The 16679-nt window shown below is 48.2% G+C and overlaps 1 protein-coding gene across 4 annotated transcripts; it reads right to left on the reverse strand.

Annotated features, from left to right (window-relative positions):
* Positions 1-4440: 4440 nt before the first annotated feature.
* Positions 4441-13998, reverse strand: LOC119103451 (syntaxin-6). Of its 4 annotated transcripts, none has more exons than XM_037226991.1 (5): positions 13970-13998; positions 9852-9930; positions 8719-8897; positions 6061-6155; positions 4441-4906 (listed from the first exon to the last, which is right to left on the reverse strand). In XM_037226991.1, exons 2-5 carry the CDS (start codon positions 9876-9878, stop codon positions 4830-4832), a joined length of 378 nt encoding a protein of 125 aa, XP_037082886.1. In that variant the 5' UTR covers positions 9879-9930; positions 13970-13998; the 3' UTR covers positions 4441-4829. The 4 variants fall into 4 exon arrangements, with proteins under 4 accessions (XP_037082886.1, XP_037082885.1, XP_037082887.1 ...); XM_037226990.1 differs by having other exon boundaries at positions 13886-13997; XM_037226992.1 differs by lacking the exon at positions 13970-13998 and adding an exon at positions 13754-13878.
* Between the last annotated feature and the right edge of the window lie 2681 nt (positions 13999-16679).

A 16679-nucleotide genomic window follows, 5' to 3' on the forward strand; every position in this document is an offset into this window, starting at 1 on the left:
CTTCATGAAATGAAAACTAATTGTCATACCTAACTCTTATATGTCATCATATATTCGCCACTTATGTGCTGTGCGCGTAACTTTGAAAATGGAATGTGTCACCCCGAAACGTTAGTGCAACCAATCAATGTCAAAGCATCAGCAAGCGACTTTTTGGTCTCAATGGTGAGCAGAGCCATGATTAGAAAACTCGACCAAGGACAGAAAAAAACTTATAAAATGTACCTACGCCAAGGCCTCCAATAACACACACACACACACACACACACACACACACACACATATGTACAACAGCTATGTACATACACATAGCTCTATTTCCTTCAGCTCGACATTGTTTATTAGCGTGACAAGTGGATGCGAGGTAGATTAACAATCTATGCTAACCAACGCGATCAATTTTTCAGCAGAGATGCCTGCCCTTCCGTGTTTGTATCTTATCCTGAAGAAGCTGCCACGCGAAGCGTATTGAATTACTTCTGTTTGAACCATTAAGAGAGGATGGTAACTTAAGTTCACACTGATGGAAACACTTTTAAGCTTTTGTTGTTGTCATTCCGTTCTGTATTTCCTAGATGTATCCAAGAATTCGAAATCTTAAAAACGTAAAATGATATTAATCTAGGTATCATCACCTACCAATCTGTGTTAGCTCCATCAAAATCACTTCACAAACGTGACAACTGTGCCGGATCAAAAGTGTCTTTGATCTGTTTATCCCCAGCTGCCTTCTTAGACGGAATTCTTGGTGATTTATTTCCATATACGTGGCTCTTGTCAAGAAAGTTCTGTTATGTCCCTCAAGGTCTTTGCCGAGACCTTGAGGGCCACAACCCCCACCTCATACCTCTTACCTGTTATGGGGGCACCGGCGAGCCCGACTGGAAAAGGATTTAAGTGAACTAATGAAGAAGAATGAACTAGTGATCCATAAAATATGAAAGTATGCCAAAGAAGTATGTAGAAGTGTACAAAACGTATTTCGAAGATGCAAGACAGCCCAATGCATGTTAAGAAGAAAAGCACAAAAAGTGATTTGAATAAACGTCCAGGGCCTTTTGCTGGTTCGAAGGTTGTTCATTGTTTGGTCCGAAAATGTACCTTCCTATAAAGGATTCCCGATGGCCTCAGCAAGGAGGTTTTCCGGCTTGTAAAAAGTCTGCCGATCACTTCATTTTCGCCAGTTTTGGAAAAGACTCCGCTGAAGTGTAAAGGGACCATGTCTGCTTACGAAGGGTTCCGCTGAAGTGTTAGGAGGCCACTTTCTGCTTACAAAGGGCCTCGCTCAAGTGTAAAGATGTTCCTGTCTGCCTGCAAAGGGCTCCGCCAAAGTGTAAAGTGGCCCTGTCCGCCTACAAAAGTCATCCCTGAAAAGGACACCAGTCAGTTTGGCAGCAGCATCTTTGGAGACATTCAGGGACCCCTCACCACTGCAATGATCCACTGTAAAAGCCGACAATGTGTGTCTCTGCTACCCAGTAGGGTCTTTTTAGAGAACCTTCCATAGCCCGACAGGGGTCATTTTGTGGCCGGCATAGGCCTTCTCTAAATAGGCAGTGGACCCCACCACGCTATCAGGTGTCCACGAGCGTTCCCTCAGGAGGAAGGAGGAAAAGGCATTCTTGCATGCAGTATCCCTATTGACCTTTAGGAACACCTATCAAGTAGGTAGGAGCATTTTAGCGGGCACATTGTCGCCCTTAAAAAGACTCGTTGATCACAAAAAGACATTGCCGACTCCAGCCAGCACCTCGGTTGCAAAGGACCGGCAAGCAGGGGCCCGCTATCGTCGGGCATAGAATCGGTATATTGCCAAAGAGCCTGAGAGTGGACCAAACTCAGTCCTCCTGTCCGTCCCGTCCAAATGATTCCAGCTCCGGGTGAGGCTGGTCCAAGTCGTAATTATCCCTGCCACTCACCGGGTCAGTTCACCAGGCATGGTGAGCTCAGCGACGAAGGTCTCACTTTGAGAGATCTCGTCGTTTTACGTCATCATATAATTTCGACCCCATCGGCTCCCTCTGGTTTCGAAGGTCCTTGGATCCGAACGCCCCCTCCCCCCCCCCCCCCTTTCCTTCCATCTCACACACTTCGCACTCCCTGGGCGAAATCTTGGCTACGCGACTGTAATGGATCAGGAAAAGCTCATACGTCATTGGAAAACCCCACGACCTGCACCTTGATTACATTTAAAATAAAATCCACATGGTTTGCATCACTTGAAAACCACATGGTTCTTGAACTGAATGACTGTCGTAAGGTTGGGTGAAGAAACCACCATGCGTATGGCATTAATTATTCGCACAGCGTTTACTCACTGGTAATCAACGGCGAGAACCGTGCAACGAGAAATTGCAGTCACTCCGGCCTTCGTCAATGTCAGCGTTGTTTACCCAACACTTCTAAAAATTATCCGAGTACCCTGTTTTGAATTTATCAACAGTTGAAGGCTAATTGAATGGACCACTTGGGCCAATCGATTCCCAGAAAAGATGATCCATTCTGGAAACCAATGGACCATTATAGATCCATGATGGACCTGTGGTGTGTCATTTTACTCTGCTCTCCGTCAGTAAGAGCGCGGGACATCACGTTAGTTTTTAAACGATTCACATTAATCGAAACCGGCTGCGAAGTATCCATTATTTTCCATTGAAGAATACGGTTAATGACTGACTTCAAATGAATTGTAGGGGTCTAACGTCCCATTTATTGTCAAACGTCCTCTGATGAGACATGACTGAAAAGACCAAACGAAGGGTTAATTTAAGAGATGGATAATTTCCCCAAACCTGAACTAGATAAATGTTTTGAGCTCAAGCCTACAGCCAGCAATGCTTGCCAGTTTTCTGATAGTGATTTCCGACTCGATGCCCGAACGCCGGTTTTGAATGCACGGCGGGCGAACATGTTGCCGTGGCTGCAAAGCCAAGAACAATGTGCTGATACCGTGGCACATGCGTATTCCAGGTGTGTAGCCACGTATGACGTCAGTGTCCTGACGCGACATGTCTTCTAGACATGTGCCTCGGTATGACGTCATTGTCCCAAGGCCATGTCAATGCACACCTACCAGGCGTGTGCACTCGTGTGACGCCAGTGCCCCGAGGCAATGTTCCTTCACGTCTTCCAGGCGCGTGTGACGTCACCATTCCGAGGGCTTTCCTTCCCTCATGTGACGTCAGCGCCACGAGGTCATGTTCATGTACCCATTCCAGGCGTGCGCCCCGTATGACGTCAGTGTCCTAATGCAGCATTCCAGCACGCATTCCGGCGTGTGCCCCGTATGGCGACACTGAGTATGACAGTGCGCTGAGGGGATGTCCGTGCTGACCCCCGAACTGAGACAGACATCAGGCAAATAATCGGGACGATGGCCCAGCTCCCACGGATATACATTCTTGAATCCAGCGTTACTTTCTCCCTGTCCGAACTAAATCCCCACTTCGTGCCGTCCTTTATAAGAAAACTGCACAGCGCAGTTGTATAGGAAAAATATAATTTAACAAACGGATGCGACATACAGAGCACAGGCTGGTTACTCCCCGGCGAGACCATGCCGGCCGCAATAGTAGGAATTTGTGCAGAGCGTTACAGCAATAGGGGGTGGAACCGTTCCAATACGTCTAGCAGAGGGAGCATACTTACGTGCTTATATAGGTTTTGTACAAAAGGAATCAACCGAAGGTTTGTATCCAGACCCAGAATCAGCGAATCAGCCCAGGGCGCTTATATTGCATTGGTAATCGCCAGACGACCACCCTGGCAAAATATACCGACACTGGCCCTCACAGGTTCGTGAATATGTCAACAGTTGTCCCCAGTGACCATGCTAGGTCGGTACGAACTCGCGGCATATATTTGAGTGCAACGGATGTACAACGTTGAATAATCACAACTAAAACGTGTGCGTATGCTATCCCTATTCCACGACACACGATACATACAAAAAACGATACATATGAGCCCGACGGTGCCAGAGAGGCTTGCAGACGCGCAACACCACCTTCAGCACCTCTGTCTCAGCGAGCAACTGAACGCCAATGGGTGCGGCACAAGGGACCCTTAACCCTGAGTCGCAAAAACAAATATCGTTGAAGACAAAGTTTCTCTCAAGACTGCTGTGTCGTGAACACAAGTACGCACATGAAGCGATATTTGTAACAGCTATACCACGAGTACGGTTACAAATCCCGACATGCTTTAACAGGAACACGTAACGAACACAGTAAAAGCTGGTACAAAGTAAAGCCGTTAGATATGCTGGGGCAGCAACCAGAACCCGAGTGCACCGTCCACACACTTGGCTCTTGCCAGTAGTAGTCGCAACGTTCCCATCGACAAGAAGCTCTGATCCGGAACGTATCACCAAACGCGACAGAAGAGCCAGGACCACACAGCGGGACTCTTCCCTGTTACTAACGCCCCCCCCCCCCCCCCTCCCCAGCCGACCACGCCCGGGCGACAGATGGTCCCTCGCATTCCAACCGTCCACTGTAATCGTGGCGTTGGTCCGTCGGCACGACGACAGTAAGTACACTGGTGAGGTCAGATGTGGGCCGACGGGCGCTGTTGCGGCCAGTGATAGGCCACGTACCACGACCAGCGGCTGAGCGCGGCCGAGCGCAGCTCCGCGACCGGCGCTGACTAGAGGGGACCGTCGAACACAGGCATCGACCGTCCCCGCACGAGTGTGGGGCACCCTGCCGCTCGCCGCGCCGGCACTATCACAGTGAGCATATCGCGTGCTGGACCTCCCGGGCGGCGCGGGCCGGGAGCACGGGCGGCCGGCGGCGGCGCCGGCACACGGCCGCTGGTCGGCCGGCCCGTCACAGGAGAAAGAACAGCAGCACGACGATGACGAGAATGCCCGATAGCACAGCTATCGCCGTCCACTGTCGACGGTCTGGAATCAGCAGCGGCGGGCTAGCAAACTGCCAGCGGCGTGGGGATCGCTCGGGTCACGAACCAACGCAACCTACACCATGCAGCGGAATTTAGCTACATCTGGGACATCGTGGACGGGGTTTATAAGAATGAAAAGCTTGCTAATGGATCTTACACCGAAAAGGAAGTGATGAAGAGCGTGGTTTTGGCGATGACTAGGACTGCAGTCTTGGGGAAACAAGCAAATGGCATCGGCCATCCCCGCACGAGTGTGGGGCACCCTGCCGCCCGCCGCGCCGGCATTATCACAGTGAGCATGATAGTGCCGGCGCGGTGTGTGGATGAGCAAAAAGTGAGCATGAGCAAGTGGGCGCAGCGAGCGACAAGCGCGCGCCGTCCATACAAATGACAGAATAAAAATGCATGCGCGCCTTCTCTACCACTGGTAGTTTAACCTACGTTTATGCGCAGGTACCGCGTATTTCGGCAATTTTTTACAATTGTTTGGAACTGCAAATCGACCTCTGTCCTTTGGTTCAATGGAAATTGCATCCGACTTGCATGCGCGCGACGAACGAGTCTGCATAAACAGATACTGATGGGACATCCATGTGGATGATGGAGCTGCAGCAGCATTTATTCGCTAGTTACCCCTAAATGGGTTCCCTGTGTGCACGCAGTTTCAAACTGATAATGATACTTCTCCAAAAATGGCAAGTGGCTACGGGCTTAATCTATTGCAGCTGACAAACAGCATACAATCCAGCATAAATCACAGAAGAATGGCTAATTTTCCACGTTATATCCGTATCATCGCAAACTTCGTGATCTGGGTGATTGGGATTCCGAATCACAGGCAAAAAGAGGCGTTTTTGACAGTGGATGACGCCTGAAACAGCATATTACGTGGCTCATTGAAAGCTTTGAAGTCCACAATGGGATAGTACAGTTGATGATGAAAGGAAAACGTGAGCGCGTTAGCCAATGCCAAAATGATTGAACTTGCTGCCAACAGCCGCCTTAAAAGTCCACGTGTAGGCTTCGCACTGCACAACTCGATGCCTCACAGAATACACCAGGCACGGCGGAACTGAACGAATCACAGTCACAGGAAGCTTCAACAACCGGAGAAACCAGCGAGCGAAACAGACCTGTCCGACACTGCTCTCTTACCGTTCGTTATCCGAAGAACCTTGGCCATCTTGTTCATGGTGGTCTCCATTTTGCCTTGCGCTGAGTCAACGTCATGGGAAATGTCCTCAATCATGCTGAAAGCACACCAATCATCACATTCCAATGCTCTCGGCAGCAGCATGGGCGTAGCATGACATCATTGGAGCTTTAGGACGCACTCAGCTGCTGCTGAGGCTTTATGGCGTTGCCTGCCACTCACCAAGGCCGGATAGGCGGGCGCCATGGGAATCGTGCTCCGTTCCTGTGGTTTCCCAGACGCGCAGTTTAACCACAACCTGTCGGTGCCGCTCCCCTTGCACGTAGCTGCAGCATATTACGCGTGAGCTTAAGACAACTAAGGAATCGAAGTTCTATGAGATCACGCGCTAGCATCAAGTAGCCAGTTCAAGACGTGAGCGCTTTAACCTACGCTGAGCTACGCACGAATAAGAGCTACATATTCGTGGGCCAGCAGACGTTAAAACATTCTCTCCCGGAGGAGCCAAACATGAGGGCCCCAAAACTGCACAATCATTTGAGTTCTGCTATAAATGTCATTCTGACACACACACACCCCAGCTGCCATCCACCAATTCTCAGCCCACTGTTATCAGCGGTTGAAAACAATCAATGGAGGTGGTCGGGAATATTTGTTTAGCGTCCGGGCAGGAAAAACGAACAGTCTCTGATTCGTTCCAGATCACACAGAAGACAAACATGTCGGCATGTGACACCGCATCCGGGGTGACGCGAAACGCCAAACACAAACCCGCAACCATACATAGGATTTCTGAGAGGCTCGCGGTTTCTCACTTCATGTGAGGTGGTGCGCAGGTGCGAAAACATGCCCTATGCACACATGGTAACCATAGAAACGTCGTGCAGAAATGCACACCCCTTAAAGGAAGTAGTCCACCTTTGTATGGGTTTTGAACTGAAATAGTCGTCTTGAAGACCATTCAGTGCAGTTCACAACCCTGCCATTCTGAGCACCTAAAATCCTCTACTTTATAAACTACGCACCCGCAAAGGTATGCAGACTACTTCGTGCAGACTATTTCGAGGCCATCCAGGCAGCATGACGCCATAGCAACGCCATTCAGATCCTGCCCTCCCACGGGCGGTGTGACGTTGGTCGAGCCGTTCAGATCTGGCGCCCATGAGCCCGATATCCAAATATAGTGGACGCCAATTGGCTCTACATCACTGTTGAGCAGGCTGTGCAAGCTTCAATCACGACTTACGTCTCGTGCCACATAAGAAGTTCGACATGATTTCCACTTCTTACGGAAATAACACTACTTAAGCATAGCGTCATGATCAGGAGCGTAAATACAAGTAAACTTCATAAATTCACTGATAAATACGCAAGAAAACCACCAAAAGGAGCCAAAACATGAGCACATAACGAACACTTCCGACTGCTCAACGAACACTTCCGCCAACGCCGCTGCCAGCTCTCGGCGAGCCGATACCCTGGATGTGAGTGCTAGGGTGGCAGCTTCTATCAGCTGGTTTCGCAGCACCTTAACGTCATGCAATAAAATGACTACTACTTTTGTCTAGAGCAGCGTTTTCACTTAAAAGCATACAAGTTATAAGTAAGTTTTGTTAGTCATATCTGATGCTTCCCTCAATACCGTCAAATTTGGAACATACCGGTAGCGGACCAATGAGCATTAATATGTGGTGAAGGGGGTTTCCATGTTGGATACTTTATTCCGGCATCACTCACCGGGCGTTTGACACCCATTACAAGAAGGGCCTGACCTACAATCCATGTGCCAGAATGTGCTTTCCTCCGAGTGGTAATGTAAAAATATGTACAGCAATGATGCGTATATCTTGCATCTCACGTAAGCGCCAGTTAGCTGAGGTCCTTGTCACGATCCGGTGCCTTCTTATCGGTACCGGGTCTCAGGGCATCGCATGGCGTCTGTGGTCTGCTGCAGTAACCTCTCCCCAGCTGCCTCGATAAAATGGCACCATTCGTACGCTGGTGACATCGGTGCTGCATGCGGTTATTGCTTACTGGTCACTTCAAATGCTGCACTATCGGCTGAGTGCTTCAGAAGAGGACCACGAGCATCATCCGCCCACAAGTAAGAAGCATCTTAGAATGCAGCCAGCCGCTAACGGCTGACTGCACATGCCATAGACGGACAACAAAAAAGTTTGGAGGGGGAGGGAAGAAAAATCATGCAAACAAGCCTGCGAGTAATATTTGGCTACACCCCAGGTGACTCTCCGACTACACATAACTGACAGGGCGCAGCCGTCGCCGCTACGCTGATACAGATGCCAGATGACGGTGTCGGAGCCGTTCCACTGTCTACGCAGCAACACCAGCATTTAGGGAATGTATATTAGCACGGCATCTACCATTCGCCGCCGCCAGATGGTCACCCCTGAGAGGGTCGCCGTCGCTCTCTGCAGGCATCTGTCGATACCCACGCACACGCACATGCGTGACACTCACGCGCATCTCTGATACCCACACTCTCGCATACATGATACACACGCACTCAAACTGACGCGCACAAAATACGCATGCACGTGAGACTCTGACACTAAAGACTTTGCACACAGTTGCCTAGTATGACGCTCCTACATTCACACACATGCCACACGCGCACGCGCCCACTATCACACACTCACACGTTCTGTTCGTCGACCTCGGTGCCGATCTGGCGTGACATGGTGCGCAGTGTGCCGACCGAGGCGCCGATCCGCTCCAGCTGCTCGTCCTGCCGGCCGGCCAGCCGGCGCTGCTGCTGCAGCAGGCGCCGCGGCGAGCCGACGCCACCCTCCTCCTCGCCGTCGCTGCCCAGCAGCGGCTGACGACACCCGACGGCGTATGAGCAGCGGACGCCCAAGCGGTGCGGGAGTAATCAGAGCGGAGCAGACGCCCGCCAGAGCTGGGATCAGAGCGGGACAGGGCCGTGCCAGAGCTAAGATCAGAGCGGGGCAGACGCCGCCAGAGCTGGGAACAGAGCGAGGCAAAGGCCGCCAGAGCTGGGATCAGAGCGGGGCAGAGGCCGCCAGAGCTGGGGTCAGAGCGGGACAGGGGCGTGCCAGAGCTGAGATCAGAGCGGGGCAGAGGACGCCAGAGCTGGGATCAGAGCGGGGCAGAGGCGCACCGGAACTGGGATCAGAGCGAGGCAGAGGCGCGAAGGAACTGGGAACAGAGCGGGGCAGAGGCGCCCCGGAACTGGGAACAGAGTGGGGCAAAGGCGCGTCACAACTGGCATTGGCGCGGGGTTAGTAAAAAGATGCTATGGCAATGGAAGAGATTGGCAAGTGGTTAGCCTTTAACGCCAGAGCCAGCAATAACAGCAAACGTTCGCACGCGGACAGGGGGCCTGGCTCTGTACACCTGGCTAGGTGAGTCACACGTGCCTCTTTACATTGGCCGGTCGAAATTTGTGTCGGGACGTGTCAAAGCACGGACCACTCCACATGCGATATAAAGTCGACAGGCAGTTTGCTTTGCATGCGTCTTGTGGATGCAACGCATGCTATCAGTGGAAATATATATTTCTAGTTTTTTCTCAATAAAATATGCAGTTGCCGAGGTCAACAAATGTTTTTGTTCTATGACATGCATCTGTGGCTTACAAAGTATTATTTACAAGTGCAGAGTAAAAACACAACTTCAATACATATCACGCACCTAACTTAACATAAATCCGAGTTTAATCATCACTTACTACGGTGAATTGGTGTCCCATGGCCGTATGAGTACCAATCCACACAGCAATTGGGCGGTCATCACCGATGTCATGTTTTACCTGTCTGGCAGACCGATCTCTATCCATTTCTGTTGAAACCAACTGGCGTTCTTGAATTTGTTCCGATCCAGTTGAAGTCCTGTAAGGAATTTTGGTTCATAAAAGCCAGCCTGCAAACATTGATACAGATAGGGATGGATCTATTCATTTGGAAGCATGTTTGTCCACTTCGTTATCAAGCAATTCTGAGCACATTATCCATGTTTTTGGTTACAAATTTAGCTCGAATTAGGCGTAGTATCCATGTTGCTCGATGTAGACGGATACAACCAAATGGCATGGAATAGCAGATTTCTGAAGCACGGTTCGAACCACTAGACTTGAAGCACAACTGGCTTGTATTTACACAATCAGTTTTATGCTTCAAAATTCTGTCCACTTCGGATGCAAAACGCTAGTCTGCTCCGATTTGATTAGTCTCCATTCGTTTTGATCCGATTTCCAAAATTGGTTTGGTTTGCGATGAGTTACGGCAGCACAGTGATTTAGCTAGGCGTCTGGGACACCAGACATATGGGTTCGATTCCCAGCGGTGCTCGCCATTCCGGTTCCAAAGAAAGACGGACAACTCCATGGCGCCATAGCCGGCGATTGCATCGTTAAGCCCAAATGACAACGAATGGGGCTGGGCATCCGTGCATCAACGTTAGAACAAAAAAAAAAGAAAATTTTTATAGGAAATGTAATGGGCTGAGGGGAACAGACATGACTCATCAGTAATTATACCGCAACTACCATTTTTATTCTGGGCCCTTCTGCTTCCCTCAGAAACAAATGGAATTACGAATCGTGCTTGACAAGGCTTAGGAACGGAACCTCCCGAGAAAACTCCATGAGTGACAGAAATGCTTGAAGTGGTAGATTTCTGCACAAGTTGACCGCTTGTCAGAGGATGGCACGAAAAATTTAATCAGGCACGTGTTTCGCTTTTCGTAAGCATGTCCCGGAACATTGTGATCATATCTCATACCCCTCTTCCTCGAACGTGGTAGCAAAATGTGCGTAGATGCTTAATGTTTGCATACAGTTCTGTAGACAATATGGACTGAAAATAACAGGCCTTGGACCAAGTAAGGTGTGCAGATTTTACTCAAGAAAACCGGGGAAATTCAAATGTTTTTTGTTCTCGGTGGCCTTTGCCACAACGTTTCGAGAACTGTAAGTTCGGGCGGGTATTGGTAACAGTAAAATAGACCGTTGTACGTGCCGTTTTCTTGACCGTTCGTTTCTTGGGGCTGGCCACAACTGCTGTATTGTAGACTGGTTTCGAAAAGCCATTTTCAGTTCAAGTGCTGACGCACCTGTGATGCAGATGGTGCACAGATCGCTTAATAATTTGTGGGTGATGCATTTTCTCCTACCGTGCGGTTGGTTTCGCCGGTCTCGGTCCACTTTGATTGACGAGCTCGGAGACCAGTCCTTGAGAACGCCCAGTTCCATGTGGATCCATAGTCTACATATGATAACGTGTGATGAATTGTAAACATCACCCTGCATGTCTACTGTTGACATCAGGCTGGACAGCTAGGAAAACACATGTCTACAAATTTAGACAGCCCAACTCTTAAGGATTTTATCAAAGTTTTGGTATGAACCTTTTAGATGGATGGATTTCTGGGCATCAGAGCTTGTGCTAAGCAGTGCTTGTTGTGTAAGTATTGACCCCAGCATTTCAATGTGCAAGTCCAGGCCATTGACAGAGCTTGGCGGTAATAGTTTAATGTATTAACATGTTCCGCACAGCCCATCCCACCCCATGGTGCCACTTTGTTGAATTGTGCTTGCTGTTTTTGAAAACTGCATGGAGCTGTGTGCAGTGGCTGCAAAAATATAATCTTCTAAAAAGCATGATAGCTGTGTAAGGCCACTGCATCTTAAAATTTTCTCATAGTTTAAGTCACACTCTTTTGGCTCCATATTTTCTTCTGATGCAACTTTATGGCACAGGTCTCATCCTTTACAGAGTTATAAATGCTTCAATTCACCTAGTTTTCTTAACAGCTCAAATGTGCACATTCAGATGTTTGCACAGGGTATCCAAGGACTTGACACAGTTTTCACTCAAATCTACTTGGTCCACATGGAGACAAGAGTCCATAGCACAAAGCCCAGCAACTGCTTTTGACAAGGGCAGCTGGGCATCAAAGATATATACCTGGTGATATGCTGATTCAGATTCCAAATTATGTGCACCCAAAACCATACTTACCAAAAAGCATGCCTAAAGAGTTGTTTACTCTGTTATATTTTGGACTATCCTTTGTCTGTCTTCTGTTCCTTCACCAGAGGTGCACTTATCTCTGCAAGCTCAGACAGTTCTGATCTTGCCAGTAGCACAGCAGTAGGACAAATGGTGCAAAGGTTTGAGAGCTAAGAGAAGGAAGAGCTAGGTAAATGGCCATTTTTACAGTTGAACTCTTGTAGGGCATCACTATAGTGCTGGGCATGCCTCAACCCTGCTTTCATGATGAAGCAGAGAGCTAATATTGTCTTAAGTGTCATCATTTCCATGAAAAAGGGAGGAACATTTCACACCTATTCTTAAAATGCAGGGAGGCCTTCTGTTTGAATAAGTGGCATCACCTAGCATACACCTGCCAAATGCATGTAATAATTTGGCAGTTTGCTAGTTTTCGGGTACTAAGTTGTGTTTGGCTTGACAACCATTTCTATACTTAAAATTTATGAAAGGAAAGCCATAGTTATCTCATTTCAAGCAGACCATGCCCCCAAACCTGTTCTCACCTGGCAACCCATGGCAGGCTTTGGCAATATCATATTGTACTTGAGCAGAAATGAAAAAAAATAAATTTTAGCAGCAATTTTATTTATATTTTAGGAGTGGTTTTGCTATTGGATGATGCCTGATTAAAATTGAATTATGTGAAAATCTATGATACAGGTACAGTACTTAACCTCCCTGCAATCCATATGAGGGAGTTGTGCTATCTGGTATTGAATTCTGGCATTTGACACCTCAGTGAGAGCTTTACAGAGAGTGGCTCTCAGGGGTTGGGCTTCCCATTCATTTGGTGATGGGCAAACCCCCCAACTTTGCTGAGAAAGTGGGCCAAATCTGACAATAAACCTGGCTTTCCGCATATCTCATAGGCATGTGAGTGATTTGTCATGCTATGCACCCTCCTCTGCCACACTCCCATAATCCTTCTCATTGCACAGCAGGGTGGCTGTAAAATATTTGACTGGAGATGGTACTACTTAAATAATCTCACCATAACACTGTAACTATGGTCAGGGAGCAGTCCAGCCACCAATAACTTTGAGAACAAATGAGTCAAATCCAGGAAGAACCCTGTTTTCTGTGCATTCTGTGGGCAGGCTTGCTATTTTCCCTCTTCAGACATTTAATTTACTTTGTGAAATTACACCTCAAGTGAAAGGTGTAGTTCAAAAATATATTAATACTCTCTTTAATGACATGTAATGCACCTCAGCTGACAGCATCAATGATATTACTCCTCCAGTATGATGCATGTAACACATGATGATAAGGATGAGAACATCATGGATTATGCATCATGTGCTTTGCTGCCCTTGATATGCATCAGAAAATATATTACTGGTGCCCATTATGTACCTTGGCTGTCTGCTGCCACAAGAGGCAAGTATATATTCTTATGCATAGAATGGAAGGTGATATTTTGATTAAGCATAAAACTACAACAAAAGAGCAAGAAGAAGGCAGTGAGACAGTTTTCCAGGTATGGTTCCAACTCACACAACAAATTAAAAGCAAAAGAAAACTTATTGTTACAAACTGACATTCTCTGATATGGCACACACCAATTAATTGTTTCAGAAGAACAGTTCAGTTAGGGCTAAATCTGGCATTATGCTTGACCCAGACGAGCATAATGCCAGACTTCAAAACTAGCACTAACTTCAGCGTATTGTAAGGGATGTGGAGTATCCTGTGTAGCAATCACGTGCCAAAAATCCATACTGCCACGCATGAAGGCCCTTGACCAACACGTGATGTTCCCCATCTATGTTGGGACCCGACCGTCACTTGCCGCAGAAGCCTTGTGTTGTGAATTCAACTTTGGGATCCTACCGCACCGACCTCAGCCCACAACTGCTAGAAATCGTGAAAGCACCAGTATGGCACCACAATGCAAAGCTCGCGGCTATACGCATAGTATTGGTTAAATTTGTCCAACAATTGCCGCATGAAGTGCGCCTACAAAAATGTCTGTTCTGAGCCAAAATCGCCCAAGGTGAGCGACAGTCGGACTACTAAATATGCCTGTATTTATTTATGTTCGTCTTGCAACAATGGGAAATGATTAGCATGCAATGAAGTGCACTAACTAGTACAGCTGAACACTCCTTCCTTTTAATTCGGAGAAGAAGCAATCAAAATACAACAGCCTTAAGATGGTTCCCATTTGACTTCAGCGTACTTCTGCTTCCCGACATCGCCAAGATAGTGACATGACAAATTGACTTTTCAAGAGTTCATAGGAAAATCTTAAAGATCCGGAGCAGCCAGAAGCTTGGACAAAGGCCCCTGATGGTGAAAGCCCCCCCCCCCCCCCCCATAAAAAAATCACCAATGACTGAACATGGTTCATTTGATTTCGAGGGTGCATTGCCCTTGTCGTTTTTTATGTTAACCCTCTGTAACTAGAACAGCAGTCAGAAGCTAGCGAAGGCTGCGACCGTTTGGATTTTGAAGTCAGCAAACTGAACGGAGCGGGCGAGAGGCGAATGACTGCATGGAATAATGCACAGGTGCTTTTCATTTAACAGCGGTTCAGTACACCATTCTTATGAATTACAGACCAAAATGGGAAGCACAAACTTGCATTAACACGGCCAACCCACGCTTGTGTGGAAATGTTCAACCTCCCGTCAGAATTGATAAATGAGAAGAAAAAAAATTGTAGCATGGTTCTGGGCATGCGCACGCAAGAGTAGTGCCGCAGACAAGGAGGGAGCACTGGGGCACATGATCCCCCACTTAGGTCCCGCAGCTACGATTATGGGATTCTCGGGGCCACTTGTCTAATAAAAGTATCGTGGCCGAGTCAGCAAGGACCCGTGTCTGAGGGGCTCGTAGAGGGGGGTCGTAGGGCCTTTCGAGGCCAAAAATCAAGCGCCTGATTGGAAGGCTGAAGGGTCCGAGGAGCTGGTGGTAGGTCACAAAACGGACTCCCACTCGTAGGGCCGTAATCTGAAATGTCATCCAAGGAGCCTCTTGCACCGATTGGCGACCCCTAAGACAGTGCATTTCCCTACTTCGGCCAGAGATCACCAACACCGAACAGTCGGCTCCTGCGTCGGTCTGAGCTTTAGGGGTCCTATCTCATGCAGAGATAAGGCCGGGCCCGCGATTTACATTGGTTTGTGATAACACTAATCTGGGCTCCTGCATTGTTCAGTGGTCCACAGTGCCTAACAGGGTATTTTGTGTCAACAAGGGACCTCGAATCGGTCAGGAGAAGATCTGCTCAAAAGCGACGCCACTACCAGGAAGGATTAAAGAAGATCGCTTTTGTGGAGTGGTCAACCCTTTCTTACACTTTTGTAATATTCCAGTCCAAAACATTGGAAGGCCCAACTCAACATTTTGGGGCCAGGGCCTTAACAAAAGAATACAAATCGACATCCGTTGGTTAAGCCTGTAATTAAGGATTTTGAACACAGTCGCTGGTGTTCGGGGTTCAACAACTTTGGACTTTGGTGACCTCTGGTGACGGCAAATAAGTTACCACTGTAATGGGCACTGCCAAGTTTATCTTTGATCCAAGTTCTGGCAAAAACTGAATCTCCTAGTGTCAAACTTACATAATGATTATAGGAGGCTTTCCTACCTTGAGCGTGCGGAGGGAGAGGGAATTTCTGGACTGTTATCGAAGCTTGCCGAGAAAGATTGGATAGACAGAATAACGTTGCGCTCAGGCATGGCTGCTAAGCATGTCAAGCGTTTTAACCCTTAAAGCGGGATATCGCTGGCCTCCTCCCATCACAGGCAACAGCTCCGTTTTTGCTCCTCGCCTCTCCGTCAATTGAGGATTAAGAGGACACTGCCAGCGTAACGATTGGGTAATCAGGGATGTGTGTGTAACCCCGTCCTCGGGGTTGGAAGCATGCAGAAGTACGGGGTTTAATTCTCTGCGGTTTCCTTCTTTCATTCCACGGTGGGGGGATGGGGGGGGGGGGGGGCAGGAAAGCGTGAGTGAAATCAGCAGCAGTCCGTTAGTCATGTTCAGCAGCAACTGACGACGCCTTTAACTTAAACAAATTTGCCAACGATAACCCAAGATGCTCATTACGCGACAGCTTTTCATAGGGCATCCAGTGGTTCATATCCTTGCGTCAAAAAGGCCATCCGTTAATTACAAGCCAAAAGAAAATGTAGCGGAATGTTGAGCAACGACAAATTGTCATCAGTGCAGTCGCTTAAGAAACAAATGGAAAGATCCTTTAGATCTTTTATCAATTAGTTGATATCAAGTTGTGATTCCGTGTTTTATTTCACTTCATTGTTTTTTAATGTTTCATATCATGGTTTATTTCAGCACATCAGTTTCTCATATCATGTCTTATGTGGTTACTGCACTTTATTACAGATAGCCTCGACAACAGCATCAGGAGCAGCAATATTACATCATCGGCCTTCACCAACACCACTTGTACACAGATATCGCACGGATCGGACACCGACACCACCGACATCTTAGTAACTTTCCATGGTCCGCACAACCCGTCCAGCCTAGCCGGGCCGGCGTCAGTAGCATCGGCAAGTCAGTAACATAGCATGGGCTTACCGTCCCGGCTTCGGGGAAGTCTAGAGGTTGCCGT

Source organism: Pollicipes pollicipes, unplaced genomic scaffold (genome assembly GCF_011947565.3).
Source record: "Pollicipes pollicipes isolate AB1234 unplaced genomic scaffold, Ppol_2.1 Scaffold_5724;HRSCAF=6776_pilon_pilon_pilon, whole genome shotgun sequence".
Taxonomy (NCBI): Eukaryota; Metazoa; Arthropoda; class Thecostraca; order Pollicipedomorpha; family Pollicipedidae; genus Pollicipes; species Pollicipes pollicipes.

Excerpts from the sequence above, each read along its gene's own strand:
- LOC119103451 (XM_037226991.1), bottom strand. The coding sequence starts at position 9,878 with ATGGATAGAGATCGGTCTGCCAGACAG. Across the intron at positions 8,898-9,851 it reads GAGATCGGTCTGCCAGACAG|CCGCTGCTGGGCAGCGACGG; the intron begins GTAAAACATGAC and ends GGGTGTCGTCAG. Across the intron at positions 6,156-8,718 it reads GAGGTCGACGAACAGAACGT|CATGATTGAGGACATTTCCC; the intron begins GTGAGTGTGTGA and ends GTGTGCTTTCAG.